At 39.2% G+C, this 16,635-nt stretch overlaps 1 protein-coding gene across 1 annotated transcript in view; it reads right to left on the bottom strand.

Moving 5' to 3' along the window:
- Positions 1-16,635, bottom strand: part of WDR72 (WD repeat domain 72) — a 192,491-nt gene that overhangs the window by 72,006 nt on the left and 103,850 nt on the right. Inside the window, exon 18 of the mRNA XM_032796694.2 lies at positions 9,455-9,641. Within this exon, the coding sequence (XP_032652585.1) occupies positions 9,455-9,641 (187 nt within the window). The remainder of the gene's footprint in view (positions 1-9,454; positions 9,642-16,635) is intronic.

The raw sequence follows: 16,635 nt of genomic DNA, 5'->3' as shown, positions 1-16,635 counted from the left end.
ATTCCATTTTGCAGATGATTTCTTTCCAATTCAGAACAAACCAAAAAAATTTGAAATTCTATACAAAAGAAAATTAAAAAAAAAATTAATATCAGCGCAGTTGAAACATTTCTGTTTGACCAAATAAAAGTGTCTAGTTTCAATTTTGACTCTTTATGTGATGTAATTTTTTAAAGGCCTTTTTAGAAAAATCAAAAAGCTTCATTCCAAAAATTCTGAAATGGGATGTTTCAACACTGTCGTAACTTATTCCCTTGTTTTTTACTCCAAAACAAAATTCTGGGAAAATTAACATAATTTTATGAAACATTACAGTTTTGACAGAACTACATTTTCCAACCGAAAACTGCTAATTTTTTCTAATCAGCTCTAGAAATAAATGAGAGTTTGCCCTTGAATTCCATGGGAGCAGGATCAGGATAAAAATTCTAAATACACCCAGAAAAAGCATGTAGTCACACAAAACGTGCACAAATACTATTCTCTTCTTCTATACTTTTTTACTTTGACCTTATTTTCCCTAAAGGATTCTAAAACAATTTCTATGTGCATAATCTTTAAACATGCTTCCTACCTCTGATTTCTCCACTCTTTGCGCAGCCGCATATTTTCAGCTGTTTTTCTTCTTTCCAAGAAGAAAAACACCATCTAGACTCAATCTCTCTAAAATGGAATTTATCTTTTCCCCTAATTCCTCTTTGCATTTCTCCTCTATTAGCATTGACAACTTTACTATCCTTCCTATCTCAAAGTTGCTTAACCTCAGTGTAATCCCTGGCTCTCCTGTCATCTTCTTCCCCATACTTACTTTTGAAGTAGAACCAAAATCTACTGTTTTCTCACTGTCCCAAGTACTGAAGTCCTATTCCATGCCTTAATCTTTCACCTTGAATATGGTACTCTATCCTCATCTCTCCAGTTCATCCTATATTTAGTGTTATTTTCCTCTCCCACAAGTCCAACCTTATTTTCCCAATTTTGACTCCGATCACTGACTTGATGTCTCTTAATAAATTCAAGCTCACCAACCTCACTTCCTAGGCCTGCATAATCTTGCCTCCACCTACGGTGCTGTTTTCATTTCCTCCTCTGACATCTTGCTCCATATGTTCCTTTTCTTATCTCATTGTTCTGATCAACCAGTTCCTGTCCTGGCATGGGAGTATGAGGGAGGGGACAAGGGCACCAGGAGAGAGCATGCCTTCCCTGCTCCCCCCAGGGCCAGGGAGAATCACAGCCCCAGCAATTACAGGAATACAGGGACTGTGCCCCAAAACCCTAAGGTCTGGTCCATACGTCCATTGCTACAGACATTTAGCATTGTACCTCCTTCCTCTTCAAAAGTCTCCATGGCTCAGAGCCTCCGCAGCTACTCACTATCACCATTTAGCTGCTGAGTAGCCAGTGGAAGTGACATCTGCTCCCTGAGAGATCCAAAAAGCTTTGAGGTGGCTGAACCAAATACTGGTGAAGAGCAGAGCAGCGTAAATATTCAGGCCATTAGGGCCCTTCCCCAGCATGAGAACAAGCAACAGAATCTGGAATAGAGAAAAGCATGGAAGACAGGAACATATTTTTGGACTGGGAGTGGGGATGGCCTCTGGGGAAAGCTAGGAATAAGAGGCAACAAAGAAAGACTGGAAGCAGGAGGGAGGAAGGTGAGATTACAGGGACATGGGACTGGGAGAAGAGGAACTGTTTGCTGGGGATGAGCGGGAGCCCAGATGCAAGACAAAGGATGGAGGAAGAGAAGAGAGACCCAGAAGCCAGTCCAGCTGGAATGCCAGAGGTGATAACAGCTGGCTCAGGAGTTGCATTGGGCTGGTTTGGATGAACATTTCAAGAGTGGACAGGGTCGGGAAATGGCAAGGGGCCGGTTTTAACACTGTGCTTAGGGGCTCCTGTGCACTACACACTGTTAGTCTCCTGTTCACAGGGATGTTGGAAGGCTTAACACATCATTTCATTTGGTAAATTTTGTGATATCTTTGTGTGAAAGGAGTTCTATAAATGCAAAGAATTATTCATATTATCATCATTTAATTTATTTATTTTACAACATACACCTGCCTCTTGGCAGTGTTGGACCAATTCATATTTCAGCATTATATAAGCTTGAGGAGTCTCTTTGCTTTGACTAGAACTAGTTTTTTTGCTCTGTGCTTTCTGTAAACAGCATTTTGACATAAAGCAGCACCTGCCCCATTGAGTAAGACTGGGGAAACACTAGGGTTAATGGGCTTTAGTACTGCCTCAGTGCTACCCATTCATGCTGCTGCTCATAAAGCTGTTGCCTTCACATTCTCATCTGCTGGTGTCAATGCACACACCCGGGAGATGGGATGATGATATACTCTAGATCTTCATATGCCAAACACAAAGATAATCAATCTCAATTCTCTTGAAAAATGGAACTACTTTGAGAAAGAAGCAATGAGGACTACCAGTTGGTCTAAGGCAATGAAATCTTTAAAGCTGTATGTATAGGACATAGCTTGGGCCTTGCAGGAATATTTACATATAAAAAAAGAAAAAGGGAAATTTGTCTTCTTGTCATTTTCACAAATAGGAAAACAAGAACAAAATATGAACTCTTCACTGGTTGCTTGCTGTTCCTTTAGAAACTTTGTCAGAACTGAAAAACACTCGTCAGTCCCATTTTAGTCTCTACCAGCCATTTGTTTTCTTTTTATTCTTCTGTGTGATTTAAATATGTTCTAAAGAGTAAGCATCGTATACTGATGATCCTCAAAAACCTATGTTTTGAGGGGACATGGCCTCTTTAGTACTTCTGCTTATATTGGTTTCTCTTTTCTACCGCATTTCAATCCAAAGTCCTGCAGTTTGTTAATACTTCCTCCATTTCTCTCCTACTTACTTACCCCATCCTATTGCCCCTACTTTCTTCATATCAGAAAATGGGTTCAAAATCCTATCTTTGAGATTTTGGCAATGACCAATTTGCTGATTAAGTTTAACATTAGCAAACTGGTGATGTTCTGCACATGCCTACACTGCCATGTTTCATGTACAATTCCCTCTTTCACCCGCTATTTCTTGGGTCTTTCAGTGTCTGTCCTGTCCCACTCTCTCCTCTTCAATGTCTTCTCATTCTCTCTCTCCTTAGTGCAAGTGATCCTCTAATTTTTCTCCCTCCTCATTGACTTTTTATTGCTTGTACAAATGGTCAGCATGCAAATGATGGGAAAATAGCACAAGTTGCAGAAGAGAGTGGCACTGATAGTTGTCTCTTTCTTTATCTATTTCAAACGCTCCATCACGTGATAGCTGCGCACCAGTACACTCACAACAGCCCAGACTTTGGTCAATGTACATCTTTTTGCTGGGTCTGGAACCCAAAAAAAGGATTCAGGAAAAGTATATTGCTTATGGAATGAGCATAGACCCAGACCCAAACTTGGAACAATCAGTCTCAAGGGCAAATGTGTGTGGGGGTTATCCAAATGTGGAGTCTGGTGCAGATGCTGCATCTAGGGATAAAGGATGGCTTGATTCCTAAGAGAACAATGTTCAGATACCATCAGAGTTTAGGGTTCTGCAAGAATACTTTACCGATCCATACACATTACATTAATATCACTAAAAGTAAATAACAGGATGAAGATAATACCCTCAGCAAAACAAGAGACCAAGGCCAAGTTCTGATTTAAAACCCATGCAATCCCAGGGAAGTTAATGGGCACAAATAGTGCTTAAGTCAGAGCAGAATTTGACCCTAGGCATTAAAAAACAACAAAAAGCCACAGAGGGGTATTTGGCCAAATGTAAACAGATACCTGGCTGACAACCAGAAGGCTCTCTGAAAAAGAATTCCACAGCCACCCCCCCACCCCACACACTATCCGCACCTTCTTAATCAGGAAGCAAGACCTCACAGGGGGTAGGGAGGATTCATTTGCTACAGATAAAGACCTTGTCACAGAATGCACAGGGAGGAGTGCATAAAGTACATCTTAAATGGTTTCCGCAACCAGACAGATTTCCTTCTGAAAAACTCAGCAGGCAGTGGAAGTCTGTTCTCAGACCTTCTGCTGCAGAAGGCCACTGAACTTTTCTGTTGAATAGAAGCTTTTATGTGGTGCTTTTCATTGATATACCATTACTGTCTGAATATGATTCTCTGTTTTAAGAAAACATATTGCTATATTAGTTCATTGTGTAGATGAAAGTCTTTAAAGATTATTTATGTAATAAAGATGATTATTTACAAGGTTTGTGTATCTGTTTCATTTTTATTAAACAGCAGTTTAAGCAACTTTAATATCACACCCCACTATTAATTTCATAATGATATATTTACCAGCAAACTCTTCATTTCACCAAGAAACAATTTTTCTATCTAAGGGCGGGGGGAGGGTGGCGGGAGAGATTCAAACTACATGCAAACAATGTTATAGCAAATAGCTTTTAAATATATTTGAAAACTTGAACCATTAACACTTGCTTAAATCAGGAATTTCAGACTACAAACACAGAAGTTATTGCAAGTTAACCTTTATAGTGTGATTTATATGCATTTTTGCATATTTAAAGCATTCACTAACCATTAAATTATAGACTTCTCTGCCATGGAGACATACGGTAAAATGAAGTCAGTCGATAACAATGTTAAATATTTAGGAATAAAGCCCACACTCCAATTTAACATCATACTGCACTTCTTCAATATTTGCATCACTTCATCAATTATTTACATTTTTTAGAATAACATGACGCATCTACCCATTTACATCAGGCCCTCCCCTCATCACTCTGGTATCTGAATGCCCCACAATCTTTAACGTATCTGCCATCATAATATCCTGGTAAGGTAGAGAATTACTATTATCCTATTGTACAGCTGGGTAATGGAGTCTCAAAGAAGCTACGACTTGCCCATGGTCTCACAGCAGAAAAGCTAAACTATTTGACAACTTTTTAAAGCTATTGCTCTTGACTGGCCTGGCAGAGCAGTACAGTACCACAGTGGAAATCTGCTTGAGAAATGACTCTGGGATTCTTTCACTTTGTTTAGGAAAGAGGTTAGAAGGCTGAAAACTAAAAATACATCTTTGGTTACAGATGTGTGAGGCATGTAAGAAAATTTATGAGAAGAACCCTGCTTTACTAAAGGACTGAGACAAAGCCCATCAAAATCAGTGGAAAGATTCCAATTAATTTCAACAGGTTTTGGATCAGGCCCCAACTGAATATCCCTCAGTCTAACATATGGAAGAGTTATCCCTGTTTTCATATTCTTTTCTCATGGCCATTTAGGGAAGGAGAGTCCTTTTGATAAAGCAACGAACAAGCAAACAACAACACATACACAAAACCTATTGGGTTCTGGCAGAGAAAAAGACTAGCTATCTCCTTCCAAGGGGTGCATTACTGGAATCACTTCTTTTATTAATTCTTCAGAATTATTTTTCAAAACAATATGTTACATGACTTCTTTGCCCAGGCAACAAATAATTGTGCCTGCATTTAATTGCAGGCAAAAGTGATGACATTTCTAATTAACTAATAAGTGTAATAAATAGTTAGATGTCTAAATATTATAATTTATATCCACAAAGTTCAGGAGAGAAATCTTTCAGCCCTTATAATAAGCTATAATCTTAAAAGGTAATACTAACCTCTGGTCAAATTTTAAACTCAAAACTCAGCCTTTAAAAAAACTGACTTTAGTGAGCATCTGCTGAGTAAAAACAGGTTAAATATTTCAGGATTTGGACCTTTGTTGTTAATCACAATAAACCAAAAACATAATACAATGATGATGCCAGCTAAAACTCATATACTTGCTTCACAATGCATTTTCCTAACCTTGTATTATGGGTTAAAGACCTGAGACAATACTTAGCACTTACCTTGACGTCATACAACCTGAAAACTACACTACAATCCATAAAATGAGAAGTGAGAAGAAGCGCTTTATCAAATGGATGGTTAAAAACGGAATTTATGCAGCATGTGGACTTACTCTTAGATCAGTTTAATAAACTTCTAGCAACACCACTGGCTAGCCCATATGTGCTAAAAGATTTGTTTATAACAATATTCTAAGAAAAACCTTTGGCAGGAGAACTTGTGGCACTTTAGAGACTAACAAATTTATTTGAGCATAAGCTTTCGTGGGCTACAGCCCACTTCATCGGATGTGCATCTGATGAAGTGGACTGTAGCCCACAAAAGCTTATGCTCAAATAAAATTTGTTAGTCTCTAAGGTGCCACAAGTACTCCTGTTCTTTTGGGAGGAAAGTGTATAATACACAAAACCAGTTAGTTTTATAATGTATACACAGCCTGGCTGCCTTGCTGACTACTGGAAATATATTTGTGCTACGTGCATATTATGTCAATATAATACCATTAGCAAAAATCTAAATGGAAAAAGAGAATAAACAATAGATTAATATGTTGTATACTGTTATAATGTACAAACAGCTCTTCCCCTTCCTTTGGGTGTTCACAGTTTCTTCACAATACTTTAAAATGGCTTCATAATTGATATTTCATACCATATCCTTTTATTCAGAATAATATAGGCTCACAGTCTATACTAGAGGTTGTGAAAAAAGACTATATCCAATCCAATATGCAGTAAATATAAATACTATGCTCATTAACAGATGTAATTGTTTATGTCCTTCCAAAATTTTAATAACTTAGTTCCTCAACTGAGTTTTGTTGACTAACCTACATGTAACATGGTTAAAAACAAAAAATACAGTCACAACCAACCAAACATGCCATGAGCCAAATTCTTCTCAGTTATACCAGTGTACATTCCGAGTAACTTCATAGAATCATAGAACTGGAAGGGACCTCAAGAGGTCATCTAGGCCAGTTCCCTGCACTCAAGACAGGACTAAGTATTATCTAGGCCATCTCTGACAGGTGTTTGTCCAACCTGTCCTTAAAAATCCCTGATGGAGATTCCACAACCTCCTTAGGCAATTTATTCCAGTGCTTAACTACCCTGACAGTTATGAAGTTTTTCCTAATGTCCAACCCAAACTGCCCTCGCTGCAATTTAAGCCCATTGTTTCTTGTCCTATCGTTACAGGTCAAGAAGAACAATTTTTCTCCCTCCTCCTTGTAACGAGTTTTTATATACTTGAAAACTGTTATGTCCCCTCTCTGTCTTCTCTTCTCCAGACTAAAAAAACCCATTTTTTTTCAATCTTCCCTCATAGGTCATGTTTTCTAGACCTTTAATCATTTTTTGTTGCTCTTCTCTGGACTTTCTCCTGAAATGTGGTGACCAGAACTGGACACAATACTGCAGTTGAGGTCTAATCAGCGCGGAGTAGAGCGGAAGAATTACTTCATGCCTTGATTACAATACACCTGCTAATATCCCAGAATGATGTTTTCTTTTTTTTGCAACAGCGTTACACTGTTGACTCATATTTAGCTTGTGATACACTATGACCCCCAGATCCCTTGCCGCAGTGCTCCTTCCTAGGCAGTCATTTCCTATTTGAACTGATTGTTCCTTTCTAAGTGAAGTACTTTGCATTTGTCCTTACTGAATTTCATCCTATTTACTTCAGACCATTTCTCCAGTTTGTCTAGATCATTTTGATTTTAATCCTATCTTCCAAAGCACTTGAACCCCTCCGAGCTTGGTATTGTCCGCAAACTTTATAAGTGTACTCTCTATGCCATTATCTAAAATCAGTGATGAAGATATTGAACAGAAACAGACCCAGAACCGATCCCTCGGGACCCCACTCGTTATGCCTGCTTGCCAGCATGACTGTGAACCACTGATAACTACTCTCTGGGAATGATTTTCCAACCAGTTATGCACCCACCTTATGGTAGCTCCATCTAGGTTGTATTTCCCTAGTTTGTTTATGAGACAGTATCAAAAGCCTTACTAAAGTCAAGATATTCCACATCTACTGCTTCCCCCCATCCACAAGGCTTGTTACTCTGTCAAAGAAAGCTATCAGGTTTGTCTGACATGATTTGTTCTTGACAAAATTTGTCCACTTAAATTATGACTTGGTGTGACTTAGGTCCAGATATTTAGAGGTATTAAGGTGCTTCATTTTCAAAAATCTCATTTTCAAAAGTGATTTAGGCACTTAGGATCCTAAATATCATTGATAGTGGGATTTAGACATCCAAATGCCTAAATCCTTTCTGAAAATCAGACTTAAGCATTGAGATGCTGAGCACAGAAACATCTATAAATACACCTTTAAAAATCTGGGCCTTAGTCCCTAGGAATTATCATTATGACTCCACTTTAATTCGTGAAAAAGGCAACTATATTTTGTAATGATCTTTTCTGTCACAATTTATATAATAAAAGTGTATTTTCACCTGCTAAAATCGCCAAGAACTTGAACCAAAGCCCAACTTCTAAAACATTCTTGAATGCAGATGTTTCAATGCAGATCTAAAATTCCCAGACAGCTTCTCAGTAACGGACCAAGTCAAAACCCCAGATTCTAAGGAAGTTTGGATCCAAATCCAGATCTGAACTTTGGGGCTGGCACTTTCATAAGTTATTCTGTCCCCAACCTCTTAAGGATAAAAGGATTAAAAAGATCTCCAGTGTAAGCAAAATATAACTTCATAAGTGATAATTATTCAAAGCTTTAGCATTTTTGTATTAATACAACAGTCCAAGTTATGGAAGATGTAATATTTCTTTGTGACCTGAATCATGCATCACTGATCATTTTTAGTGTCCTGGAACAAGTAGATTGGTAACAAATTTTCATGACAGAAACACACACTCAATGAGATTATAAATTAGCTTCTTCAGAGAAGGCTCACTAATAAGATTAGATCTAAAATTTAGGTCACTTAATTTTAAGACTCAGCTAATAGGCTAAAAAAATGGATATCACTTCATAACATAAATTCAGATTCAATCTTTTCCTACCATAAACATTAGTACTATTATAAAGTTACAACGATTAAGTTTGTTGTAAAATGAAATGATCCAACTGTAAAATTAATTTGATTGCTTATTGTATAGGCTCCAGTGCTAAAAGAGAAAAGATTCCACATCACATTACAAAATTATAAAGTTTAAGCAATTAATTTTTTAGTATAATATAAGTCTATTCTCACTGAAAGATAAATTTTAAAATCTCTTCATTTCAAATTTGTAATATACTGATTTCATCTCCAAACACACTTTCTTCATTTGTTTTCAATCAGATTAGCTATTAAAAACATTGTAGCAAAAACAATCTTCATCTTTTCTTCTTTAATTTTCATTACTTAAATATGATAATAGAATGTGGATGTCCTTTGAATACCTGACAATTGTATGAGAAAATTGATAGGCTGGTAGGTCAGAAACAGGGCACTTGGCTTGTCTTGTAGAGAAATAATATATTATGAACTCATATTCTTAACATGTTTTAAGTACTAGGAAAAGTTGTGATGAAAGAATATGCCAATAAATTTTGCACTTACTTGGAAAGGGAATGTTTTTAATGCATTTCGCCATCTGCTCTGTCTGCTCAGTTTTTGCCAGAGTCTGCACCTCACTATTTCCATTGTCTATCATGGTCATTGGTTGATTGCTGACTGATGTCTTTTTCAAGGTTTTCATACTTCTTTGTACTTCTGCCAGAAGTGCTGCTTGTATCACCTCAATAATCTGTCACGAATGCAGATTATTAGTGGAAGATATTTGTATTTTTAATTATTTACATGTTTTTTTTCAAATGCAGATATTAGAAATACAATGTAAGACAGCTATAATAGTTGCCATTAGAAAGTCAACATTTGCCAATAGTTGCCACCTAGTGATAAAAAAGATACCATCACTTTCCTTCCCATACTTAGATTAAGAAATAACAGTTAACTAGATAGTAGCTGGGTGGTATCTGTTGTCAATGATGACTATCATACAGCATGAGTTTTTGATTTTCACTAGCTTTATTATAAACTAAAAGCTCCAATAAATTAGTACACTAGAGACTGTGGGTCAGATTTTTAGCTCGTGTAAATCAGCATAGCTTTATTGACTTCAATAACACTCACCAAATTTACACCAGCTGGGGATCAGACTTGGTATGGTTAGTATGAAAATTCTCCAATTTGTTACATGCTGTGGGCAGCAATGAGTAATGACTGCATAAGGACTTCATGATTTGGCTCTGCCTTCTTAGAATTCCAGTTGTTTAAATCCTCAGTGCACAAAGTTGCATTTATGTTTTGCTATTAGCACTGGTATCATATGCCTGCAGCTACACCTCAGCCAGGCTGGCGCTATATTCTTTTTCAAAAGGAAGGAGAAGAAAGCACTCCACAGAACTTCTGTTACCCTAAAGGAAAGATTACATATCTGCTGGAATTACGATTGGCCTGCAATGTGAGTTCAGCAGTATGTTCTGGCAGTTGATTATTTCTGCCCTTGCTTGGTGGTGTCGCTGCATTTCAATATGAATTAAACACAGAAAATCTATTTTGAATTAATAAGCCTGAACATTTTGAATTAAATCTAGTACAGCATGGGAATTCTGTTAAAGCTTTTGTAGTACTCCCTCATCCTTGTGCCTAGATACCACAGCCTGGTTTAAAAATATCCCCATGCTCTGAGACTCACTGGATGGAAAACAGACGTTTCAATATCAAGGTATAAATTGGCTGAGATTCAACACACAACCGTTAATTGCTTTTGTGTGTTTAAGGCTTGACATGTTTTCACATATTTTAAAGTGTTAAATTTCCACATGATTTTGGATGACACCTTAAGCCCCAAACTCTATCTTCTCTACTGGGAGATTAAAAATCTCATAGCTCTTTTCATGAGAAAAGGGCTTTTTTTCAGGAGTTCTTGTCTAAAATGTCTCTTTCTTCAACTGTAGTACACTAAGCTTTGTATTGGTTGACTGCTGCCCTGCATTCTAGAGGTGGCTGCATTTCAGTGTTGCATGGTATACACGTAAAGACACATCTTTGGGTCTGGCTGTGCTGTGCTCAGTGCAAGACATCATAGGAAGGGAGAAAGGAGGCACTACGTCACTATTGCAATTCCCCAAATCTGGGGATAGCAAGGGGCCAGGTCACCTCTGATGCAGTATGGAGCAGCCTTAGAGCTACTCTAACCATTTTTCTGGCCACAGGTTGCCAAAGCTCAAGGCACTCTTTCCATTCACCCAACAAGCCTACTATATTACTCATGGGGCCAGGAACATATAATGTAGAGCTGGCTATGCCAGCTATAATCATTTGGGAATTCCTGTATCTAGAGGGAATCATCAGTCAGCTGTTAGTCTTCTTTGATTTATGGAAGCAGCACAAAGGGGGACAGGATCTGGGATCTTCGGGATCATTCATGATGAATGATAGAATGAAAATATTTTTTAAAGCAGTCTCTTTACTCAGTCCACAGGGGTAAGATTTGTGCTCTCTCTCTGCCCACAGTACCGAAACTTTAAAATTCCATATCCTCTACAGAATGGAATGTCTTTTTTTTCCAAGTTACAGGAATTAAGCATTACAAAAAGACGTTCATTCTTCAAGGCAGGAAATTGCATGAAGGGCAACTAGGATGTTAAGACTTCAGGACTGTACAGCTGAGAGACATTCACATATACCCACAACTCTTTAGAGGAGGCCAGCTATGAATTTAGGATAGTGCTCAGTAAGAGCTAGGCCATTGGAGACTGATTGAAATAGATGCAGAGTCAGCGCATCACCCTACTGTCTAGCCCTACTCACTCCCAGGCTGGCCTCACTCACCTTTTTGACTGCACTAAATCCTTACTCTGGACAGATGTACCTGTATCAGGAGCCCACTGTGTAGGAGTGAACTGAGTTAATTCACAAGGAGTGAATCCAGCTCTTTTGTGTTTTGTCAAAACACAAACGCTCCAATTATTTATTAAAAAGCATTTTATTTTGCAAGAACATTCCTTATGTTGTAGAGAAACAACAACAAAAAAAGAACTTTTAGTTTGGATTAGACAGGAACCAAAACAAAAGCCACAGATCTAAACAACCCTCAACTTTGGGTATTTTGGATCCAGACCCTGCAGCTGGCTCCTGCAATAAATCCAGACTCTTTAAGAAAGAGAAGCAAACACAGAGATGCTGTCCTTGTTCTATGACTACTTCTGGCAGAAAATAAAAATTTGACAGAGGTTCTCAAAAGAGTTGTGGATAGTTTGCAGAAAAACATGTTCCTTGTGTTGATAAGACACAGTGCATACAGCCTAAAAATTATCTGCTTTTCTGATCTGCTAAAAATCTGTCACAAGTCTGGATCAGATTTTCATTACCTGAATCACTACTGTGTACACTGGCCAAGCAGTATCTTGTAATGTGCAATTTCCTCTAACATCTTAGCATGGAATAAAAAGTGTAGCAAAATGGCACAACATGATATTGTGAAGGCATTTGTAAATCTCTGCATGCAGCTTGTCTATCACTTTGTTGAATACACATTTCCACATCACTCCATGTGGTTTCACATCTTCAGCTATGCCCATTCCCTGGACATCTCCCAATAACGTGAATATCTCTTCTAATTTTGTCAGTGAATTTGAAATTTCTCTTCAAGAGCTTCACTTGTTTCTAACAATAGACCCTCTTCACAGCTTTCCGCCAGTATCTCTTTATTACCTATGTGCTAATTTCTACAACTTATCCATCTAGACTCCATTTTTGTTATGATGGATGAATTTCTCTATTCTGTTACTACTAATGTGTTTGCCCGAACTAGCAGTGGGACAGTTCCTGTACTTTTGTAGGCATTGTTGCAAATATTAGCTGTTTTTAATATCGGATAGTGGGCGGGAACCTATGGCGATATCTTCATGGTGACATGGTCATTAGAAATAAATGTGCTACAAGGAGGTCTCACAGAGCATAGGTGATATGCTTTTGGCAATAAATATGGATACCAAAGCATAGAAGGCAACTGTCTGATGATCAGGACCTACAACAGCAACACTACACAACGGTTCAACAAGAAAAGTGAAGAAGAGCTGTAATAATTCTGCTTACCACATCTATATGAAATTATACTGACAGCTCTTTCCACAGTTTAGCAATTACTTCTAATGGCTACTGTTCTCTTTGTTAGGACTGGACCAGAGAAAGAGAGCATAAGAAGCTGTTTCCAGATTTGTCAGGCCACAAACTCCACAGAAGTAAACTGCTGGTCTTCTAGAAACCATATATTTGCTGTATTCATTCTACGCCACCAAAAGACTGTGGAGGGGAACAAAGGGGCTATGTAGGAGGGTTGCTAACTGTCTAATCGCACAAACCCAAACACCCCTATCCTGGACCTTCTCCAAGGCCCCACTTCTGCACACTCCATCCCCACTCCCTCCATCACTCACTCTCCCCCACCCTCACTCACTTTCACTGGATGAGGCAGAGCGCTGACATGTGGGAGGGGGTGGGGGCTCTGGGCTGGGGCCGAGGGGTTCAGAGTGTGGCAGAGGGCTCCAGCCTGAGCCTGGGTCAGGGGGTTGGGGTGCAGGAGGGGATACGGGCTCTGAGAGGGAGCTTGGGTGAGGGACAGGGCTCAGCGCTGGGACAGAGGGCTGGGGTGCAGGAGGGGGTCTGAGGTGCAGGCTCTGGGAGGGAGTTTAGGTGCAAGGAGGGTGAGGGGCTGGGGCAGGGGGTTACGATTTGGGTGGGGGTGAGGGGCACAGGCTCCAGCCAGGCGGTGCTTACCTCAGGCAGCTCCCTGAAGCAACTGGCATGTCCAGCTAGGCTTATGGGCGGCCAGGTGGCTCTGCATGCTTCCCCTGCCTGCAGGCATCACCCTCGCATCTCCCATTGGCTGCAGTTCCCAGCCAATGGGAGCTGCGGAGTTGGCGCTCAGGGTGGAGGCAGCACACAGAGAGCTTCTCGCTGCCCCTGCGCCTAGGAGTCACAGAGATGTGCCAGTCGCTTCTGGGAGCCGTGCGAAGCCAGGGGAGGTAGGGAGCCTGCATTAGCCCCACTGCACTGTCAACCGGACTTATAGTGGCATATTAAAATCTCCTGCATTGATTTCAGAAGCCACCGGGAGATCGATTCTGATTCCAGGAGACCCCTGGCCAATCTGGGAGGGTTGGCACCTCTCTATAAATCCCAGCAGGCTTGCAGTATCTACGCTGTCTGGTTTGGTGTTTTTTATAGTAAGAGACACTGGCAACCACCATCTCACTAAAACAGGAGAGGAGATGGAGGCATAGGAGGGTGGTGGGAACCACTAGCCACAAGAAGCTGCACTGTGCTAACCCATGTTCTTCTTAACATGCTTGGGAGATTTTACCTAGAACCTCTCCATCTTGCAGAACAGACTGCATGTGGACTATGTGCAAAGGGAACCCTCTGGCTAATAACTGCAGGCACAATTTTACAGGCCCAAATAACTGTAGGCACATTTTATAGCTTTACAGTACTTAAATTCCTAAGTGCTCCAAAACATGCACACAGTTAGCCATTGGGGCTATAGGGCCTTCAAAATCAGGTCCTAAATGATAATAACAAAGGCTCTAGAAACACAAAAAAACCTTTGTTTTAAAAAAAATATAATACACACATAGAAAGATTACATATAAAATGTCATAGTATAGTGTGAATATAAATTTATTTTATTCCTATTACTATTATCCAGATAAGAGGCCCTGTTTATTCCAACGCACAGATATTACATTGCATAACAGTTAAGACTGCTCAAGTATAACTAACACCAGCTTAAATATTAAAAAACATAGGAAATCTGGTTATGTCAGACACACCAAATAGCAGCAAATCAACAATTTACAAAGTGCATTCTTAATCCAGCTAGACCAGAACGACTGGGAATACAGGAAGGAAAATAAAGAGATACTTGGATTGGTATGATTAACAAAATAATAACTACAAATAAACTCTAAAATTGCAAAGGGAATGGATTGCCCATGTTAAGGTAGTCAGTTTATTGCTAGGGAGTTTACTGGAGTTCTGTCCATTTCCTGGTAGACAGGTAAACACATCAAGGCCCTGCTCCTGCAATGTGTAGTGTGCAAGTGGCCTGCTGAACCCACAGAGAGCTCTGCTCACTTCAGTGGGACTCCACGCAAGCACAGGAGTCTGCCTATGTGCTACATGCAACATGACCAATGCCTACATGTACTTATTTTGGCTCCAATACTGCAAAACTTTATGTATGTGCACTTCACGCAACGTGAATGGGACCGCTGACTAACAATAATATCATGTATTAGGCACTACCACAGTTACACTAAATGGCAGTCTTGGCAGAGAGACCAAGAATTGCATGGGAAGGGGGATACAAAGACTGAGGTATCCTCTTTCCAATAACTGTAAGGTCCCTCCATGTCAGAAATTGAGGAGTAGTGTGGGGAAGCTTGTCGATGGTGTAACTGTTTATTGACTAGATAAAGGATAGATAAAACCTCCAGGGATGTCAGTCCGGCATCTTTCATAAGGACTAATGTCACACAAAAAGATTTTGAAAGACCTGGGAACAGGACAGGGAGAACTAGGTAGTAGGGAGAACTTCATTTTTCTATATGAAATGACTCAAGGAGGGTATTTGAAATTCCAAATGAAGGAATGGGGAGGAGAGATTTGAGCATTTAACATTTCAAAGCTAAGGAGCCAGGGAGAATAGAGAGACAATTTTTTTTTTAATAAGAAGGATTCTCAAGGGAAATCCTTGAATATATCTTTCTTCCTGCTAACAGTCAGCAACAGGAAAAACATAGTTTGACTGCACTATGGACTGACTGACCTGGGGGAGGGAACTGTCCTTTGGAATGTTGGGTTTTATTGTTCGCATTTGTAACTAGATCTTGCATAACAACTGCTATATAAATTAATGTATTAAATAAAAATACAACCCAATACTCATTGCGCAGATAAAGAAGGAAATAAATTACTTTTAGTATGAAGTATTAGCAGACAAGAGTAGCATTTATTTCCTATATTAAATGCTATAGAGCAGATAGTCCAGTACATGAGAAGAATGAAGGAATATATATGTTAGGACGATGTGGCAAGAGGGTGTTACATTTTATTTGAAAGAGCAATGAGCGGAGTGGTATAAAAAGATCAAATAAATTTTCCTTTAAAATGATGTGAGATAGAAAGGCATGTACCTATGCAATATTAGTGTAAAAAGAAAACCTTTCTCAAATTAAATAAACATTTTAAAAATAAAAAAGTAAAGCCGTAATTCTTGTCATGTACAATGGACTCTGAAAACATCAACTCTGCTTGAATTTTGTCACCATGTGACCACAGCATTAAGCAAGCCTTGCTCTTCAAATTCCTCTCTGTGTGTAGCCAAACTGCTGTGAATACTGTAACATCTAAAATCATTCGTGACATGTACAATAGGGGCCTTATGTCACAGCTATTAAACCAACTCCCATTCATGCTTTATTGCTGGTAGGCTGGCTCTGTTAACTCCTTTATTTTAGGAAGCATAGGCTTATGGCCAATACATTAATAAAGGGAGATCTGAGGCATGGGCTGTGCAGGCAGCTAGTCACTCTGACAGATTTGTCCCAAACCAGTCTTCAGATCTGAAGTTTTTTGCCCACAGTTGCAGCACCTCTTATGAGGTGTCTTTGTCAATGCTCAGTCACATTTAGTGGGTGCCTCTAACTTCTGCATCCTGGCCAAAATGTTTT

Source organism: Chelonoidis abingdonii, chromosome 9, assembly GCF_003597395.2.
Source record: "Chelonoidis abingdonii isolate Lonesome George chromosome 9, CheloAbing_2.0, whole genome shotgun sequence".
Taxonomy (NCBI): domain Eukaryota; kingdom Metazoa; phylum Chordata; order Testudines; family Testudinidae; genus Chelonoidis; species Chelonoidis abingdonii.
The sequence above is the reverse complement of the archived record's forward strand: the minus strand, read 5'-3'. Positions and strand labels throughout refer to the sequence as shown.